General features: G+C 40.9%; 1 protein-coding gene across 5 annotated transcripts in view; it reads right to left on the bottom strand.

Moving 5' to 3' along the window:
* LOC138928989 (rabankyrin-5) overlaps positions 1-18,943 on the bottom strand; it is a 280,025-nt gene that overhangs the window by 11,503 nt on the left and 249,579 nt on the right. For all 5 annotated transcript variants that reach the window (XM_070287395.1, XM_070287391.1, XM_070287392.1 and 2 more), the window contains 2 exons: positions 7,225-7,359; positions 7,080-7,174 (listed from right to left, as the gene is read on the bottom strand). In XM_070287395.1, the coding sequence (XP_070143496.1) occupies positions 7,080-7,174; positions 7,225-7,359 (230 nt within the window). The remainder of the gene's footprint in view (positions 1-7,079; positions 7,175-7,224; positions 7,360-18,943) is intronic.

An 18,943-nucleotide genomic window follows, 5' to 3' on the forward strand; every position in this document is an offset into this window, starting at 1 on the left:
CTGGTAGAATCCACTGGGCTATAGACTCCTTTGCGAGGATAAAAGCACCAGGACCAGATGGAATATTCCCAGCCATGCTGCATGTGACCAAGGAGGTGATCACCCCATGGCTCTACGCAATATATACAGCTTGTTTAAGCACGGGCTATATCCCTATCCAATGGAGGACCTCTCGGATTGTCTTCCTGCCCAAAGCAGGAAAGTGCAGCCACGTGAGCCCCAAGGATTACAGACCAATAAGCCTCACCTCATTCCTACTTAAAACGCTGGAAAAGCTGCTGGACCTATACATCAGGAACGATGTAGGGAGACAACTGTCGACCAACCAGCACGCCTACACGAAGGGGAAATCAGTGGAGACGGCACTACATTCGTTGGTAGCCACCATTGAGAGAGCCCTAAACAATAAGGAATATGCACTTGGAGTGTTCGTGGACATATCCGGGGCATTCAACAACGTTAGCACGGACGCAATAAAGGATCGCCTAGAAGCGACCAACTCGTCCCCCGCTATCAACTTGTGGATAAAAAATCTTCTAAGTTGCCGGCGGGTACAATCAGATTGGGGCACCGCTTCCATGGTAAGGGGAGCGCACAGAGGCACGCCGCAAGGTGGGGTTCTGTCGCCCCTCCTATGGAATCTGGTGGTAGACGACCTAATCAAGAGATTCGAGAGGAAAGCACCAAAGATAACAGCTTATGCGGATGACATAAGCATAATTATCACGGGAGTCTGTCCATCGACCCTCAGCTCGATCATGGAAACAACACTCAGGGAGATATGTGAGTGGGCGGAGAAGGTAGGACTCAATATCAATGCGGATAAGACGAACCTTATTCTCTTCACCAAGAGATACAAGGTGCCGCAATGGATCCCCCCGAATATTAACAAAACCAGGCTGACCCCGAAAACACAAGTCAAATACCTCGGCATTGTACTTAACAGCCAGCTGACGTGAAAGGCCAAAGTAGTAGAGAGGATCAAAAAGGCCACCATAGCGCTATATGCATCCAAGAAGATGCTTAGCAGCACATGGGGCCTCTCACCCGCTCTAATGCATTGGGTCTACATATCGGTGGTGCGTCTGACTCTGCTGTATGGAGTCTTAGTGTGGTGGCAAGCCACGGAGAAGAAAACGTATAAGCTTATGGAGAGAACCCAGCGGCTGGCACTGCTCTGCACATCAGGGGCGCTGAGGTCAACCCCCACCAAAGCACTCGAAACCATAATCGGTATATATCCCCTAGATGTCCAAGCGTAACTGACAGCAGGAAAGTCGGAACAACGGTCGCTACAAGGTTTCGGGCACAGTTCATTTGGTCGAGACATTAGCAGTACATCTGACTACATGATACCCAGAACGTGCCCGGATGTAAACACAACAATATTCATGGGACCAAATGACTGGAAGTCAGGCCAGGACCATGCTCAATACCTCAATATATACACCGACGGCTCCAAGATGGAAGGAGGAGTTGGAGCGAGCATATACTGTTCAGACCCTGAAACGAGGCTGTCGTATAAGCTACCAAGCTACTGCCGTATATTCCAGGCGGAAGTATTCGCCATCAGGAAAGCAACAGAGCTTGCGCAGAGCATAAACCGTCCACATGAGGCGGTCAATTTGTTCGTAGACAGTTAAGCAGCGATAAAATCCATGCAATCATCAGCGGTCAGTTCCAAAAATTTACTGGCAAGCAGGGAGTCAGTGAAAATCTACTGGGTTCCCAGCCACCAAGGCATAGACGGTAACGAAACCGCGGACGAACTTGCAAAGGAAGGCGTTGGACTGACGAGTGAAAGAGCAGAAAACGTCTCTATCTCCCTAAGAACGCTCCAAAGCGAGCTAGAGAGACGGGCTGACGCAAGCGCAAAAAGCAGGTGGAGGAGTAATTCCGCAACCTGCAGAATATCAAAAATCATTTGCAAAGAACACAACGAGAAACTCACCCACTACGTGCTGCATCTTCCGCGGAAGGACTGCAGAATGTTAGTGGTTATTCTTACAGGCCTGTCTGCTGCACATGCAGTCAAGCTGGGTATTACCGACAACGCCAAATTCCGGAAATGTGATGAATCCGAGGCAATTGAAACCTTGGAGCATCTCATTTGCAAATGTCCGGCCCTAACGAGGGCAAGAATGCGATACCTAGGCTCTCCAGTTCTGGCATCGCTAGAAGATGCCTCCAGGAGAAAGCCAGGCGAACTCCTTGCCTTTGCGAAAAACACATTGATATTCAAGGATCTCGAAACCCGCATAAATAGTCTCTAGGTCCATCCAGGAGTTTCCCCAGATAGCTATGGGCCATATTGGCCTATGTGTGGCCCCTCGAGGGCCGTCCGGTATAACCTAACCTAACCTAACCTAACCTAGTTCATGCGATGTTCATCCAAGTCATAATTGCATTAATATTTTTTAAATCGGCCTTGCCAGATCTTATTCTTATTGACCAATGACACTACGCTTTTTTCCAATGTAGTATTTTAGCACCCTGTGTCTAAAAAATTTTAATATTCCAATTTAAAATTAATTTTAAAAATACCTAATACTTTACTTAATAACTGGTAAAAATTCAAATTGCAAATTCTTAAGCGCTCTTCAAGAAAAATGTTCAAAAAACGTTATAGAAAACGGACGTTACATTGCAGAAGGTGCGAGTTGATCGTTTTTATGTTTACATGTTTTATGCTAGCCCCAAGTGACATCTATTCTTAAAAGTATATTTATTGAAGTGCTAAGCAGTGCACTGCTGCAGGAAAGGGCAAGCGGTTTCCTCTTTCTCAGCAGCAGAAGAAACCAGGAGGAGTCTTAGTTTGGGAGGGTTTTCGTCCCCATTTAAATGTAAACCATACGCTTAATATAAACGTACCGGTTCTCGAACTGTCCTACCTAGCGATTTATCGGCTCCGCAGTGTTACAATTATATTTGACTCGTTGGAAGGCTCAGTTTTCTGAGGACCCAAAACAGATTTATAATTTTGTTAAAACTAAACGTAAACCCATTACTCATCCTTCCTCGCTCCCTTTTGAAAATACAACAGTAGATAATCATCAGGCAACTGCCGATCTATTTGCTCAGTTTTTTCAAACTACTACCTCAGACGACTCAAATCAGATTTATTCTTACATCGTCCCGAAATCGAACAAAATTTTCAGTCCTACCTTAAACGAAACCTGGCAAAAATTCTCCATCTGAACCCTCCCCGAGGGTGACGGCTGGGCAATGTGCATTGTATTAACCCGGACACGGGTAATGCATCCCTGTTTGCGCGATAATACAGTGACTAGCAAAGGCTACGGTTCAACACTTCTGTCCTAACAAGCCGAAGGAAGTGAGCCGTTAGCAATGGCTGGAGGTACCTGGCGGAAGGCATAAAATGTAAGCGGGCGGTACCCCCGAAAAAGATACCATTCTGGAGGGTTTAAATGATCAAACCAGGCCAAACCAGATGTCAGACCAAACGTCGGTGCAAGGCGTGACCGCTACCACCGGCGCGCACGGGGGAGCAATCCTCTCTGCGTGTCGCAAGCGGTTACACCTCTGATGTGACGGGAGCAGGTCATGTCAGTTGCAACGCTACTGCCGAAAAAACAACGCAGGGGAAGTTGAGCCGCAGGGACAGGCCAAAGCGGTCAAGCGAGGGACTGAAAGCCAAGGCCCTGCACAAGGCCGCCCTCCGCATCCAGGATCGGCTCTAGGAAAAAGCCTGCATGGATGACCCGACGAGAAAGTGGCTGACGCAAGCGGTCTGCCAGTTGGAGGCGCTAGAGGTGGTGGACCGGGAGCTAATCCCATTCACTCCAAAGGCGAAGGTACTCTTCCCCATCGCAATCCAAGCGGACCGGGCGCTGAAGCTGCTGCAGCGTCAGAATCCGGATATACCAACCGCGGACTGGAAGGTTCTGCACGTTGCGGCCCCATCACCCAAAGAGGGGGGGCAAAGTGCAGTCCTCCAGATAAACAAGGAGGCAGAGGACATTCTCTATCCCAAATACGGGAAGATGGCGTGGAGCATGGGTAGCGTATACCTGCGCCTCAAAAAGAGAGCGAAAAAAAGCGCCTTTTGGTAGCTTCCTGCTACATGGCACACGACAGAACGGCCCCAATAGAAGAACTCATGAGCCTGGTAGAAGCCAGCCCGAAGGACCAGCAACTTCTCGTGGGTGCATACGCAAACGCGCACCACTGCGTATGGGGAGCCCCGACATAAACGACAGAGGTGAATCACTCTTAGACTTTATACTCGCAACCAACTTAAGTATAGCAAACGTGGGGGAGGAACACACCTATGTAGGTCCCACCTCCTGAAACATGCTAGATCTTACTCTTGTAAGGGGACATGGTAATTTGGTATCAGAATGAAGAGTCCTTGAGGACCATCGTTCTTAGATCATAAGTACATACGGTTCCAATACGCATTTGAACACTCTCCAAAACAATCAGTCTTCCGGAACCCCCAGAATACTAACTGGGGAAAGTTCAAGGAGACTATCGCGACACGGCTCGCGATCTCTCCGGGCAGAGCAGAATCCGCGGAAGACATAGAAAAGTCCCTAGAGACCCTCTCCAAAGAACTGCTAGATGCATACCACGCATGTCCTATATCGGACACGAGAAAGAGGACCAGGCCACCCTGGTGGAATAAGGAGCTTTCACTCCGACGCAACAAGCTCAAAGAATACTTCAAAATTGCGAAGTAGGCGAAAAATCATTATCATATCATTAATGAGGAATACAAATTCCTACAAAGGGACTACAAGAAGGAAATACGCGAGACTGCCCCAGAAACGGCTAGACTCCAAAAGCTGCTATCGAAGCAGCCAACCATACAGAGTCAGCTCAAACGCGACGACGGACAGAGGGCTGAGGGCAACGAAGAGGCCCTAACATCACTAATGCATGGGCATTTCCCAGGATGCACTGAGGTACCCGATGCGGATAAGCATCAGGACCTAGCAACTGGAGAAGAGCATCTTCCAAAAGATCTAGGACTAGATGGAATATTCCCAGCCATGCTGCAGGTGACCAAGGAAGTGATCACCCCATGGCTCTACGCAATATATACAGCTTGTTTAAGCACGGGCTATATCCCTATCCAATGGAGGACCTCTCGGATTGTCTTCCTGCAGGAAAAGTACAGCCACGTGAGCTCCAAGGATTACAGACCGATAAGCCTCACCTTATTTCTACTTAAAACGCTGGAAAAGCTGCTAGACCTATAAATCAGGAACGATGTAGGGCGACTACTGTCGACCAACCAGCACGCCTACACTAAGGGGAAAACAGTGGAGACGGCACTATATTTTTATTTATTTTTGTTTATTTGATCAAATAAAAATGTTTTGAACTGGAAAAAAATTTTATATATATGGTATATATTTTTTATACCCCTGCAGGGTATTATAATTTCAGTCAGAAGTTTGCAACGCAGTGAAGGAGACCTTTCCGACCCTATAAAGTATATATATTCTTGATCAGCATCAACAGCCGAGTCGATCTAGCCATGTCCGTCTGTCCGTCTGTCCGTCTGTCCGTCTGTCCGTCTGTCCGTCCGTCTGTCCGTCTGTCCGTCTGTCCGTCCGTCTGTCCGTTTCTACGCAAACTAGTCTCTCAGTTTTAAAGCTATCTGAATGAAACTTTGCATATAGTCTTCTATATACTCTCACTGCTATATATGTCGGAACGGGCCGGATCGGACAACTATATCATATAGCTGCCATACAAATGTTCGATAAATTTTTAGAAAAAAAATTCTAACTTGGCTGTTTTTCAACATTTTTGCACCATTTTTTAGATATGGCCATTGTATATTATTTTAGAATTTCAACAAAAATTTCATGAAAATCGGACGACTATATCTTATAGCTGCCATAGGAACGATCGGAAAATTAATAGAAAAAACAATATAACTTCGTTGTTTTTCAACCTATTTTTATCTACTCTGAGATATAAGCTTATATTATTAGTTCAGAACTTTGGTATAAATTTTATGAAAATCGGACAACTATATGATATAGCTGCCATATAAACCGATCGGTAGATGTAGAGAAAATGTAAAACTGGGAATGTAAAACTGTAACTGTCAAACTCTAAACAATAAGTATAGGTAAAATTTAATGAAATAATATCTGCAAGGGTATACAAACTTCGGCGTGCCGAAGTTAGCTTCCTTTCTTGTTTAAGTGTGTTTTTATTTTATTTTATTTTTTAAGTTTTTTTTCGGTTTATTTTGACTCTATATTACTAAGTGTATGCTTATATTTGGGGAATTTCTGATAAACTAAGCATTTCTGAACTATAATCATTGATTCTATTTCTTTTCGAGACTTTACATGCCGCGGAGATGGAATAAACGGGTCAGATGATGCAGCCAACATATTAAATAGGTCCTCATTTGCAGATGCAGTTGCTTTACTGTTTGGTAGATTCTGGTTTATTTTACCCTGAGTTGATTCTTTTTTTTTTTTTCTTCGCAATGCCAGAGTCGCGGCTGGACGCAGCCGATCTCAACGGATTCTGATTCAGGAAAGATACATGCAGTGCGTAGACATAGTGTAGTTACCGGCTCTGAGCAGCTTTAGAAGTTATAGACTACTTTAGCCAGAAAAAGGTGAAAAGGACACCTGGCAGGTCGCGATTTACCTGTACAAGACCACACAAAACTACATTTTTTTTTAATTTGGATAAGAGTTAATGACCTGTCATTTAAAAATAAAATCATAACCATTCGTTATGTAGTTTTTGTGTAATTTACCTATTTTTACAATTTCGATTTTGAATGCTCATATCTTTTACAACAAAATAAAGATTCGGAATCCTATTGAAATTCTCTGTCGAATATGTATGGTTTAAAACGATTTGGCGATTATGAATTTTCCTATTTTTGTTCGGGTTTTGTTTGAGAGGTGCTACAATGCGAAGCCCTGTGTAATCTCCTTTTGAAAATGTTTAAGCAGAAACAGACAGACAGCAGGAAATGGTGACAATTACTTTCTAATGACTACAAGAAAATATACAATTTCTTGCATTGGTCTAATTATAAATATATTAAAATAATGCGATTAAAATATATTTACCCGGATGAGAGGTCTAACAGACAGTTTTGATCCAATAAAAAATGTGCAGCAAACAAATCACCAGATCTTAAAGCACCCATAAGCAACGTATATCCCTGTTGTAAGAAATATTTTTACCAATATCGCTATTATACATTTTTCATACCTCAATATCCATTGCGTTAATATTTGCTAATCCATGTTTAACAAGAGTCTGAGCAATTCGAACATTTTTGGCGGCTAGTGCCATTTGTAATGGCAAAAGCCCGTTTTCAGAAAAACTATTCACCAATTCTGGAAGCTGCAATAGGAAAAAATATAAGATTATATGTAAATTAAATGTTTGAATTGCATGCATTAGAAGACTTTTAATAATTTACTCATAATGCATAAATGCATTGCTTAGATTAAATATATATATATATAAATATATAAGTTAACTACAAACGAATTCGCTAACGAATTCACAAATGAAGTTGACACGCGCATCCGGCCTTGCACAAGCCAATAAAAGTGCAAGGGCTTAGGTCGATAGCACCCAGTAAGTGCTGACCGCAGCGTCTGCCCCACTTCCCGGTGCAGCAAAGACAAGTGCAAAGCTCCGACGTCGGCAGAGGCAGCGACTAAGTTAGGGGTATAAATACACCATAAATTGTAAACATAATTTAGTTCGATTATTTTGTTCAATAAAACCGGACCAAGTGTCCGAAGTAATATATTTTTTTAAATAAACTACCCGTGAGTTTATAACTGGCGCCCAACGTTTAAGGGTCCTGTCCGCCGAAATATCCTTGGTATCGAATCGAAGTAAAACTTATAAGTGCACCCCATAGGCTGCCCGGTTTCCACTGATCCGAAAAAATAAGTCGCGAATCTCCAAAAACCACCTGCAAGTGCACCCCATAGGCTGCCCTGGTAACACCGCGAGAGCGCTCCAAAGGAAAAATAAACGCTGCTGGACAACCCGGCAAAGAAGAGAACTCACTTACATCAGCCTGAAGGCGATCGCCACAGACAACTGGACGGGAGTGTCAGGAGAAAGGTACCCCAGTAGCAGAAAGCAAAAAGGAAGACTACCAACTGACCGGTTCAGGATGTATTTTATTTTACTGTAAGCTAACTCCAAGAAACAAGCACACACAAATTAATTAAAACAAAATATTAAAAAATTTACAAGAAAACAAAGCTAAAAAGCTCATTAAACCAACATTAAAACAATAAACCTTAAAACTACGTATTTTACACAACAAATCTACACATCTTTACACATACAAAAAATTACCAACAAAAAACACACACAATGTCTAACCCAAATAATTTAATCAGGCCCGCTTTGCTAAACAATAACGGAGTACAAGCTCCTGAAGTAAATCAAGTCCCAGCAAATATGCAGGCCCAAATACAAGAAATAGTGGAGAGAATTTTAAATCAAAGATTAAACTCAGATACAGTGCCTCTACTTGATCAGACATATAATGCTAATCAAAATAATATTAGTGAATTTGACAGAGTCCCAGACATAGTGAAAAGCCTCAGGGAATTTTCTGGCCAAGCAGGAGAATTTAGCTCATGGAGAAAAAGTGTAGAAAGAATAATAAAAATATATTCATTAACAGAAGGGTCCCCCAGATATTATGGAATTCTTAATGTCATTAGAAACAAAATAGTAGGTAATGCAGATTCTGTTTTAGAATCATACAACACCCCACTTAACTGGACAGCAATTTCCAAATGTCTTACAGCCCACTACGCGGATAAACGAGACGTTACGACTTTAGAATATCAGATGACTTCATTAGTACAGGGTAATCAAACCACTGCAGACTTCTACCAACAGGTCTATACCCACTTGTCACTTATCGTGAATAAAATTTCATGCATGGAAATGGGAAGGGAATCAATTGATCTTTTCGCCAAATCTTACAGAGACAAGGCACTCGATACATTTATTAGAGGTCTTAACGGCGACCTACCCAGATTGCTAGGTAAAAAAGAGCCAGCAGATCTTCCATCTGCCCTCCAATTATGCGAAAATCAAAAATTCAGAACGAACTATGCAAACAATAGCCAAAGTAATTCAAGGAAATTTGACGGAACTACTAGAGGACCAGCCATACCAAAAAAATTCGTACAACAACCTTTCAATACAACTAGACAAACATTTATTCCACAATTAGCTCATGTTCCACAGACTTCAAATACGACCCCCTATTTTTCAAGGCAGCAAATGCAATTTGCTGGACAGAACCAACAATATGCTGGTTACCCAACATTACAACCACCACGTCCATCGGCTCCAAAACCACAGCCTAAGCCAGAACCTATGGATATAGATAAAAGTTTACAGACAAGACAAGTCAACTATATGAACAGACCGAATAATGGAATGCAGGGTAAACGACCCCCACCTCAAATGACAAGCGGACTGGTAGACAAAAGACAGAGAAACTTCCACCTAAACACCGACCCAGAACCGACTACAGAAAATTCTGACCAATTGACGGAAACTGACGAGACAGCAGTCGCTGAATATTTTGCAGAAGTTTCAGATTTCGAATAAGAAACAGACGATACTGAATACACTGGCCTTCATTTTTTGGAGTAGGAGCCTCTTCATTACCCTACTTCCAATGTAAAACTGGTGATGGAGAGATGATACAAATTTTAATATCTAATAAAAATTATATCCAACCGCGATTAGTAAAAAAACCAATCAAGAATCAAAAATCTTTTCATGTAAACTCCGTAGCAGGAGCCTTACATATCACACACCATACAATTGCCAATCCATTTGATTTAAAAGATACATTTGTTAAATTCTTTTTACTACCTTCACTAGAAACTTTCGATGCTATTACGAACACACTTCGCGAAATCAACGCTCAAATTAAGATGCAGGAAGGTTACATTTCAATTAAAAACAAACTTCGAATTAAAAAAAACAAAAAACCTCAGTTGAAGTCAACAAACTAAATATTCGAGTAGATCATACAACGGAAATATAAAAGAAAAATTTAAAAACTATTTGCTCTAGATTTCCTAATTTATTTGGCGAACCGGACGAAAAATTGACATACACTACCAAGGTAGAAGCCACTATAAGAAGTACAAACGAAAGTCCAATTTACTCAAGGCACTATCCATACCCAGAAGCACTTAGACCAGAAGTTGAGAAACAAAGTCAAGAGCTTCTCGAAAATGGTGTAATCCGACCTTCAAGGTCTCCATATAATTCTCCCATATGGATCGTACCTAAAAAAATTGATGCCTCCGGACAGAAAAAACATAGAATGGTAATTGACTTTAGGAAACTTAACTTGGTGACTATTCCAGACAGATACCCTATACCAGACATTAACAACGTACTGGCACAACTCGGACAAAATAAATATTTTTCTGTTTTAGACCTTAAAAGTGGATTTCATCAAATCCCTCTCAGACAATCGGACATCGAAAAAACAGCATTTTCAGTAAATCAAGGCAAATATGAGTTTACCAGATTTCCGTTTGGACTCAAAAATGCCCCTTCAATTTTTCAAAGAGCTTTAGACGATATTCTCAGGGAACATATAGGAATTAGGTGATTCGCCTACATCGACGACATTATTATTTTCAGCAAAAACGAAGAAAACCATCTTAAAGACATAGAAATCATTTTTAAAATTCTAGAAGACGCAAATATGAAAATTCAATTAGATAAATGCGAATTTATTAAGAAAGAATTTTTTTAGGATTTTTAGTAGCAGATACCGGAATAAAGAAAAACCCCGAAAAGGTGAGAGCAATCGTCGAATTCCCCGAACCAAAGATGCTGAAAGATCTTCGTTCCTTTTTAGGACTGTCAGGGTTTTACCGTCGCTTCATTAAAGATTATGCAAAGTTGGCAAAGCCCCTTACAGCTCTTTTAAGAGGGGAAGAGGGCCGAGGCCGAATTTCCAAAAATGCCTCAAGCAAAACATTGATCGACCTTGATGAAGACGCAAGGGAAGCATTTAGTAAATTAAAACAAACTCTCGCCTCCGAAGAGGTAATGTTATCATATCCAGATCACACCAAGGAATTTCAATTAACTACCGATGCCTCTGATTACGCTCGCTATTGGTGCCGTATTGGCCCAAGAAGACAAACCTATCATGTTTATTTCAAGGACCTTAAGGGGGGGGTAAGGTTAATTCGGTGCAAAAATGCCCACTTTTCAAAAAAATGTTGTGGCGAAACGGCTAAAGCTAGCTTAACGAATTAAATACCATATAATAACACAACATTTGAACAGTTTGTGATAAATTTTGTATTGAAAAATATTTAGAGGTAGAGGAGTTATAGGGAATCTCCCGAGTCGCCTCCAAAAAAAGTTGGTTTGCGGTGTACATCCTAACTGTCCCCAGAATCATCCGATCTACAAAAATTATACCTCATTCGTTAAAGGATAAGTGTCCCGAGGTATTCTCGAAGCGTTTTTATTTTTAAAATTTTTTCCCTATTTTTTATCAAAATTTGAAGTCAAAACCCCGATTTTTGACTAAAAAATTAAGTTAATTTGTTAAATAAAAAATATAAGAAAATTAAAAATTAAAAAAAGCTCGACGAGAATACCTGTAGAATTATCTAAAGAAGTTATGTTCCAAATTTCAAACCGATTGGTTCAGTATATTTTTAGTTATCGTGTACACCGATTTTCAAAATGGCATTTTTCAGGAGAGCGCTTTAAACTTTGTGATTCTCATGCATTGAACACCTACCGACCTTCGTTCAGCTCCGCATAACTTCGTCAATTTTACTATGATTGATGTAAAACTTGGACACAATATTCTTAAAATATTGAACTTTTAAAATAAAAAATAAAAAAAAATTTACGAAAAAAAAAATTAAATACCTTACCCCCCCCTTAAGTAAGGCAGAAGAAAGCTATGCTCCGAACAAAAAAGAGATGCTAGCCATAATTTGGTCTATACAGACTCTTAGAAATTTCCTGTACGGTCCAACTAAAGTAAAAATATTTACTGACCATGAATCTCTCACAAACCCAACTAATCCTAAAAGCCGCAACGATCAGATGAAGAGATGGAAAGCAATCTTAGAGGAGTACAATCACGAACTGTTACACAAACCAGGCAAGGCAAACGTTGTAGCCGATGCTCTGAGTAGGCCTCCCATTCAAACGCGAGGGGAAGTAAACACACTAACAGGAACTATTCACAGCAGTTTCAGTTCTCCTGAAAGATTGATATCAATGGCAGAAGAACCAGTAAATGTTTTTAAAAATCAAATATTACTCTTGTTAGGAAAGACTCCCTCCTATAAATTTGAACTTGTTTTTCCCACTTACCATAGACACACTATTACTGAACCAATATTTGATTCTGAAATCTTATTAAAAATTTTAAAAGACAGGCTCAATCCGTCTGTCATTAACGGAATTTATACCGACGAAAAAACTTTAGGTCAACTACAAGAAATCTATCCACAATTCAATAATTATAAAACCAGATTTTCATGCAAGATAGTTAAAGATTTAAAAGAGGAAACCGACCAAGAAAAAGCCATTATAACAGAATATAGAAGAGCACATCGAAATTGGAAGGAGAACAAACAACAACTGCTTAGCAAAATTTACTTTCCACAGATGAGGGCTAAAATAATCAAAATTGTAAAAGAATGCCAAATTTGCAAAGAACAGAAGTGAAAGACATCCCAACAAACCAGAATTACAAAAAACGCCTTTACCACAATATCCAGGACAAATCATTCACATAGATTTTTACCTTACATGCAAACAAGTCGTTCTGACTGCAATAGACAAATTCTAAAAATTTGCACAGGCTAGGATAGTCAAATCTCGAGCAACTCAAGACATAAAAGAACCTTTAAAAGAATTATTAATAAATTTTGGTATCCCAGAAATGATAGTAATAGACAATGAGAAATCACTCAGTTCAACTCCAGTAATGCGAATGTTACAAGATCAATTCAACATAGAAGTTTACAAAACACCCCCCTATAACAGTTCAGCAAATGGCCAAATTGAACGTTTTCATTCAACATTATCAGAAATTATTAGGTGTCATAAAGCTGAAAAATTACACGCTTCTTTAAAAGATCTTATTGAAAGATCGGTTGTCAGATATAATTATTCCATACACTCAACCACTAATAGAAAGCCAGTTGACTTATTTTTTGGAAGAAAAGTAGCACAAAACCCTTACCTACAGCAGGCAGAGAAGAGGAAAATTACAGAAGGAATTAAAATCACTCAAGAAATAGATTTAGCATTCCATAATAAAAGCAGAGACCAAATAAAAAAATATTCACCAGGAGATGAGATATTCGTTCAAAATAATAAAAGATTAGGTACAAAACTATCCGCCAGATTTAAAAAAGAAATTGTAAAAGAAGACAGAAACACTACAGTACTAACAGAAAGTGGAAGAATTGTTCACAAACAACTTATTCGAAATTAAATCACATTTACAGAACCCTTTTCACTGTGTGCGCTGCTGACGTGCAAATAACTGACTACACGAAATCCAATATCGTTACTCTGACTACCGGACTGGCAAAGGTTCAAACGGGAACCTTCAGATTAATCCATATCATTGACTTAGAAAAATATGAAAAAACTCTGGTAAAACTTAACTACACTGCTAAATACCAACTTAAAACATACGACCCAATCTTACCATTTATAATTGAAGAAATACGAATTTCACAAAATTTAATCAATAACCTAAAAATTTGGAGTAGAACAAAAAGACATATCGATTTGATAGGCAGCGCCTGGAAATGGTTAGCTGGATCCCCCGACAGTAGAGACTTCGAGATTGTTCAAGAAAAAATATAATTCAGCATTAACTAACAACAACAATCAGGTTATTTTAAATAGACTCATCATAGAAAAAATAAATAATATTACCCAGGCCAATACAAATTTAGTAAATAGCTTAAAATACGGAGGAGACACTCAAAGGGACACAAGCACAACACTAATGTTTCAAATTAAAATGCTTAAAGAAGAAATTGTCAATTTAAACCACGCGATACAATGGGCAAAGGCAGACATAAGTAACACACAGATATTAGGAGATGACGAAGTTAATGAAGTTATAAGAACACTAGATCAAGACCAGTTGCCATACACTAATTTCGAAGAAGCCATGAAAATAGCAGAAATAAGCGTAGCAAGCAATGGGACAACACTTATTTATATCATTAAAATTCCTATTGCCGACACCAACCTTTGTGAAGAATTTTTAATCAAACCAATAAAAATTGGGCAATATGTTAACAAAATTCAATATGAAAATATTGTTAAATGTAAAGAAAAACTTTTTGCGAAAATTTCAAAATGTAATAATTATAATGACATAACCATTTGTAAACATAGAAATATGATTGATATAAGTAATTCCACATGCCTATCAAATTTGTTAAAAAGTCGCCCTGCCACCTGCACTCATATTAATAACCAACACATTCGAGCCATTGATGAAATCGCACCCGGAGTCATTCTTCTCAACAAATTCTCCGGCAACGAAAGAATTAACGGGACACCCACAAGTCTCAACGGAACATTTCTTATAAAATTCAGCAATTCTTCAATACAAATTGATGAACAGACATTCACAAACAGAGACATGGTAAATTACCATCCGATGCGAGCAATTCTCCAAACAGAGATGACCATAAACAAAATAGAGGAACAGCTATCACTAGAATTGGTGAAAGAACTACATTTAAACAACACCAAGACTTTGCAATTATTGAAAACAACATCCCATACCGCTGACTTCCTAATAATTTTCATAATAATCATCGGACTCGTAACAATAGCGAGCCGCTTCTGGATTAAACGGGTCAGAACTCTGCAAATCAACAAAACAGATTCTGAAAACAAGAGCAACGACCGCATCGAGCGTGGACACTGGATTTTAAAGGTGGAGGAGTTAACTACAAACGAATTCGCAAACGACTTCACAAATGAAGTTGACACGCGCATCCGGCCTTGTGCAAGCCAATAAAAGTGCAAGGGCAACTTCCCGGCTTAGGTCGATAGCACCCAGTAAGTGTTGACCGCAGCGTCTGCCCCACTTCCCGGTGCAGCAAAGACAAGTGCAAAGCTCCGACGTCGGCATAGGCAGCGACTAAGTTAGGGGTATAAATACACCATAAATTGTAAACATAATTTAGTTCGATTATTTTGTTCAATAAAACCGGACCAAGTGTCCGAAGTAATATATTTTTTTTAAATAAACTACCCGTGAGTTTATAACTTATATATATATATATATATGCATATACAGTTCGCATTCGACCTTCATCGAGTGCGGACGTGCTTACGGACGACCGCTACGCGGGGTTTATTCTCGAAGTGTTTTTTCATGGTGAAAAAGTAAATTCGGAACTCTAAACTACGTACTGATAGTTAGGCCAAGCCCTACAGTACGCATGACAATACGGACACTAGTGCGTGAGACGTGTTTTTGAGCTGCAAAGTTCATTTATATAGTGCCACGCGTAACAAGCTCAAAATAATGAGCGGCGATCAAAAGAATGAGCGTAGAACCTCTGTAAACCAAAGAAACGGTTGTTTCTCTTATTTCTCAACTCCCGATATCGAAGCAGAAAAATCGTCTACCAAGCCCAACCCGGCTCTACTGACCGCCGACGGCACGAGAGCGCGCTCTTGCTCACCCGCCCTACTCACTCCAGCTCCTACATCTTGGAGCTCCCAATGCCAAACCCCACCACCACCGGCTTCGATGGAAGACGCACCAACAACAAGCAGAGCTGCAATTTCTGCAAACGTAGCAAAAGCGACAGCAACAACTAAACCAACGACCAATATTGCGAAATCGGTGCCAACGGCCGCAGCGCCAAATTCAATGGTAACAAAAACCGTGAGTTCCGATAAGCAATAAGCGGTTCCGGCCATACAGACTGGCATGGATCGCTACATCCAAATTAAGCGCAAGCTCAGCCCATATAACAAGGTTGGTAACAAACCTAAGATCAACCGTGTCACCAAAAGCTGCGATCAACCAACTCCAAAAGATTTTCCCCGCTAGCAGCTGATGACAATAACCAAGCAGAGCCGGAGCAGGAGACTCAAAAACAGCCAAAGCCCCCACCCATTTACGAGGGCTGTCTGATAAATAACCGACCCCAACGTGAAGCTAGCGGCACATCTGAAAAAAAAGTTTCTACTTCAAATTGTGCATATTATAATAGCTACTCGGCAAAATTTCAGAAATTTATCTTGCGCAATTATCTATTGACCGTCGTTTTTGTGAGTCTATTTCGGTGAATTCCCCAAAATGGAAAAAATTGAATATCGAGCTGTAATTAAATTTTTATTTTTGAAAGGCAATACGCCTTCACAAATCAAAGATGAGTTGGACTCTGTGTATGGTGACTCTGCACCATCGTTTACCACCGACAAATTTTGGGCAGCTGAATTTAAACGTGGTCGCAGGAGTTTGGAAGATAATGAAAGTCCTGGGGGTCCAAAAACTGTAACCACTAACGATAACATCGCTAAAGTTCATCAATTGGTACTAGGCGACCGCCGGATTATGAAGATGTCAAAAGAACGTGTTTGTCACATATTAAACCAAAATTTGGGCATGAGAAAGCTGTCCGCGTGTTGGGTGCAGCATTTGCTTACGCTAGACCACAAACGTGCGCGCATGAACATTTTCAGCGCTCTGTTGGCTCAGTTTAGAGGCAATAAGACCGAGTTTTGGGGCCGATTGATAACTGTAGACGAAACTTGGATTCATCATTATACGCTCGAAACAAAAATCCAATCTAAACAGTGGATTGAAAAGGGGGAACCGGCCCCAAAAAAACCTAAAGCTGTGTATTCGGCTGGGAAAGTGATGGCGAGTGTTTTTTGGGACAGCCATGGAATTATTTTTATCGACTATCTTGAAAAAGGAAAAACTATAACTAAACTCTTCCACCATCCACCTTATTCACCAGATCTAGCACCAAGCGACTTTTTTTTGTTTCCTCAACTTAAAACTGCGCTTGGCGGCCAGAGATTTTCGTCAAATGAGGAGGCAACCTCTTTCATGAACTCGTATTTTGCAGACAAAGACGTCAAGTACTATTTGGAAGGGTTGCAGAGATGGGAGCATCGCTGGGAGAAGTGTGTGGAGTTAAAAAAAAAATTTATAAAGTCGCGTGCATCATGGTTAGGTCGGTTATTTATAAGACGGTCGGGGACGGAAACTTTTATGTTGTTCCGCTTATTAAAGGGAACATTTGCGAAACAAAAATTCAAACCAAAACAGAAGAACACTTCCGGGCTGTCTCTAAATACCTGGAAGAATCCAAAAAGAATTTTTACACCTACCAACTAAAAAGCAGCAAGGGACTGCAAGTCGTGTTAAAAGGAATTGAACCAGACGTCGCCCCCTCTGAGATAGTGGAAGCCCTGAAAGGCAAGGGTTTCCTTGCCAAGAATGTTAGCAACATTATAAATAAAAAACAAAAAGCCGCAACCACTTTTTAAAGTCGAACTGGAGCCAGAAAGTAAAACCCTGAAGAAGAATTAAGTTCACCCGATCTACAAGTTGCAGTTCCTATTGCATCGAAGAATCACCGTGGAAGAACCGCACAAACGCAACGGTCCTGTGCAATGCACAAATTGCCAGGAGTATGGACATACAAGGACATACTGCAACCTTCGGTCAGTCTGTGCAGTCTGTGAAGACTTCCACAATTCCGCATACTGCCCTCCGAACAAAGAAGACCCAAAAACGAAAAAATGCGGAAACTGTGGAGGAAATCACACAGCTAACTACAGAGGCTGCGTTGTCTACAAGGAGCTGAAGAGTCGCATGCGACGAGCAACAGCTACACGCCAACAAAATACACAAAATGTGTATTATAATTCAAAAACTACTCCAGAAGTATTTTTTGCCAAAGCAGCCAGATCTTCTTTTGGTCCGCTAAATGCCCCCACGGGCATCTCCTACGCCGAAGTTCTACGGGCAGGTATGCAAAATCCACTCCCCTCAAACTCAGTAAACGCTCAGCAGGCCCCAGGGCAGTCACAAAACAACCTGGAATCCATGATGGTCACCATGCAACAAAGTTTGATGGAACTCATGTCATTTATGAAAACGACCATGCAAACGCTTGTCCAGAATCAGAATATGGTGATACAGGTGCTTGTAGCACAACAGTCGAAATAATCAATGTCTAATCTACGTATATCCGCGTGGAATGACAACGGCGTCTCACGGCATAAACTTGAACTAACACAATTCCTAAATGAAAACCACATCGACGCCATGCTACTGGTTGAAACGCGCCTCACAAGCAGATACAACTTTCATATAAGAGGTTATACCTTCCACCGCACAGATCATCCAGATGGTAAAGCCCACGGCGGGACCGGCATTCCTTATCAGAGAACGAATTAAACACCATTTTCACCAAAGGTTTGCAACAAATTTCTTGCAAGCTACGTCCATAAAAGTGCAGTCACGCAACGGCAACCTTTGCATTGCTGCTGTCTACTGCCCACCTCGCTTTAGAATCTCTGAAGGTCAATTCATCGATTTCTACAACTCTCTTGGAGATCGTTTCAGAGCTGCAGAAGATTACAACGCCAAGCATACGCATTGGGGATCCCGCATCGTGACCGCCAAGGGAAGACAACTGTATATATATATATTGGCCAGCAGACCCCAGAAAGATACCTGATCTAATTGACTTCGCGGTGACAAAAAACATCCCACGCAATTTAATAAACGCCAAGGCCCTTCCAGACCTTTCTTTAGATCACTCGCCGCTGCTGATAACCCTCCTTCAAAGCCCAGAAACTACGGATCGCCCCTACAGGCTGACGTCGCACAGAACCAATTGGATGAAATACA

Source organism: Drosophila kikkawai, chromosome 3R, assembly GCF_030179895.1.
Source record: "Drosophila kikkawai strain 14028-0561.14 chromosome 3R, DkikHiC1v2, whole genome shotgun sequence".
Taxonomy (NCBI): domain Eukaryota; kingdom Metazoa; phylum Arthropoda; class Insecta; order Diptera; family Drosophilidae; genus Drosophila; species Drosophila kikkawai.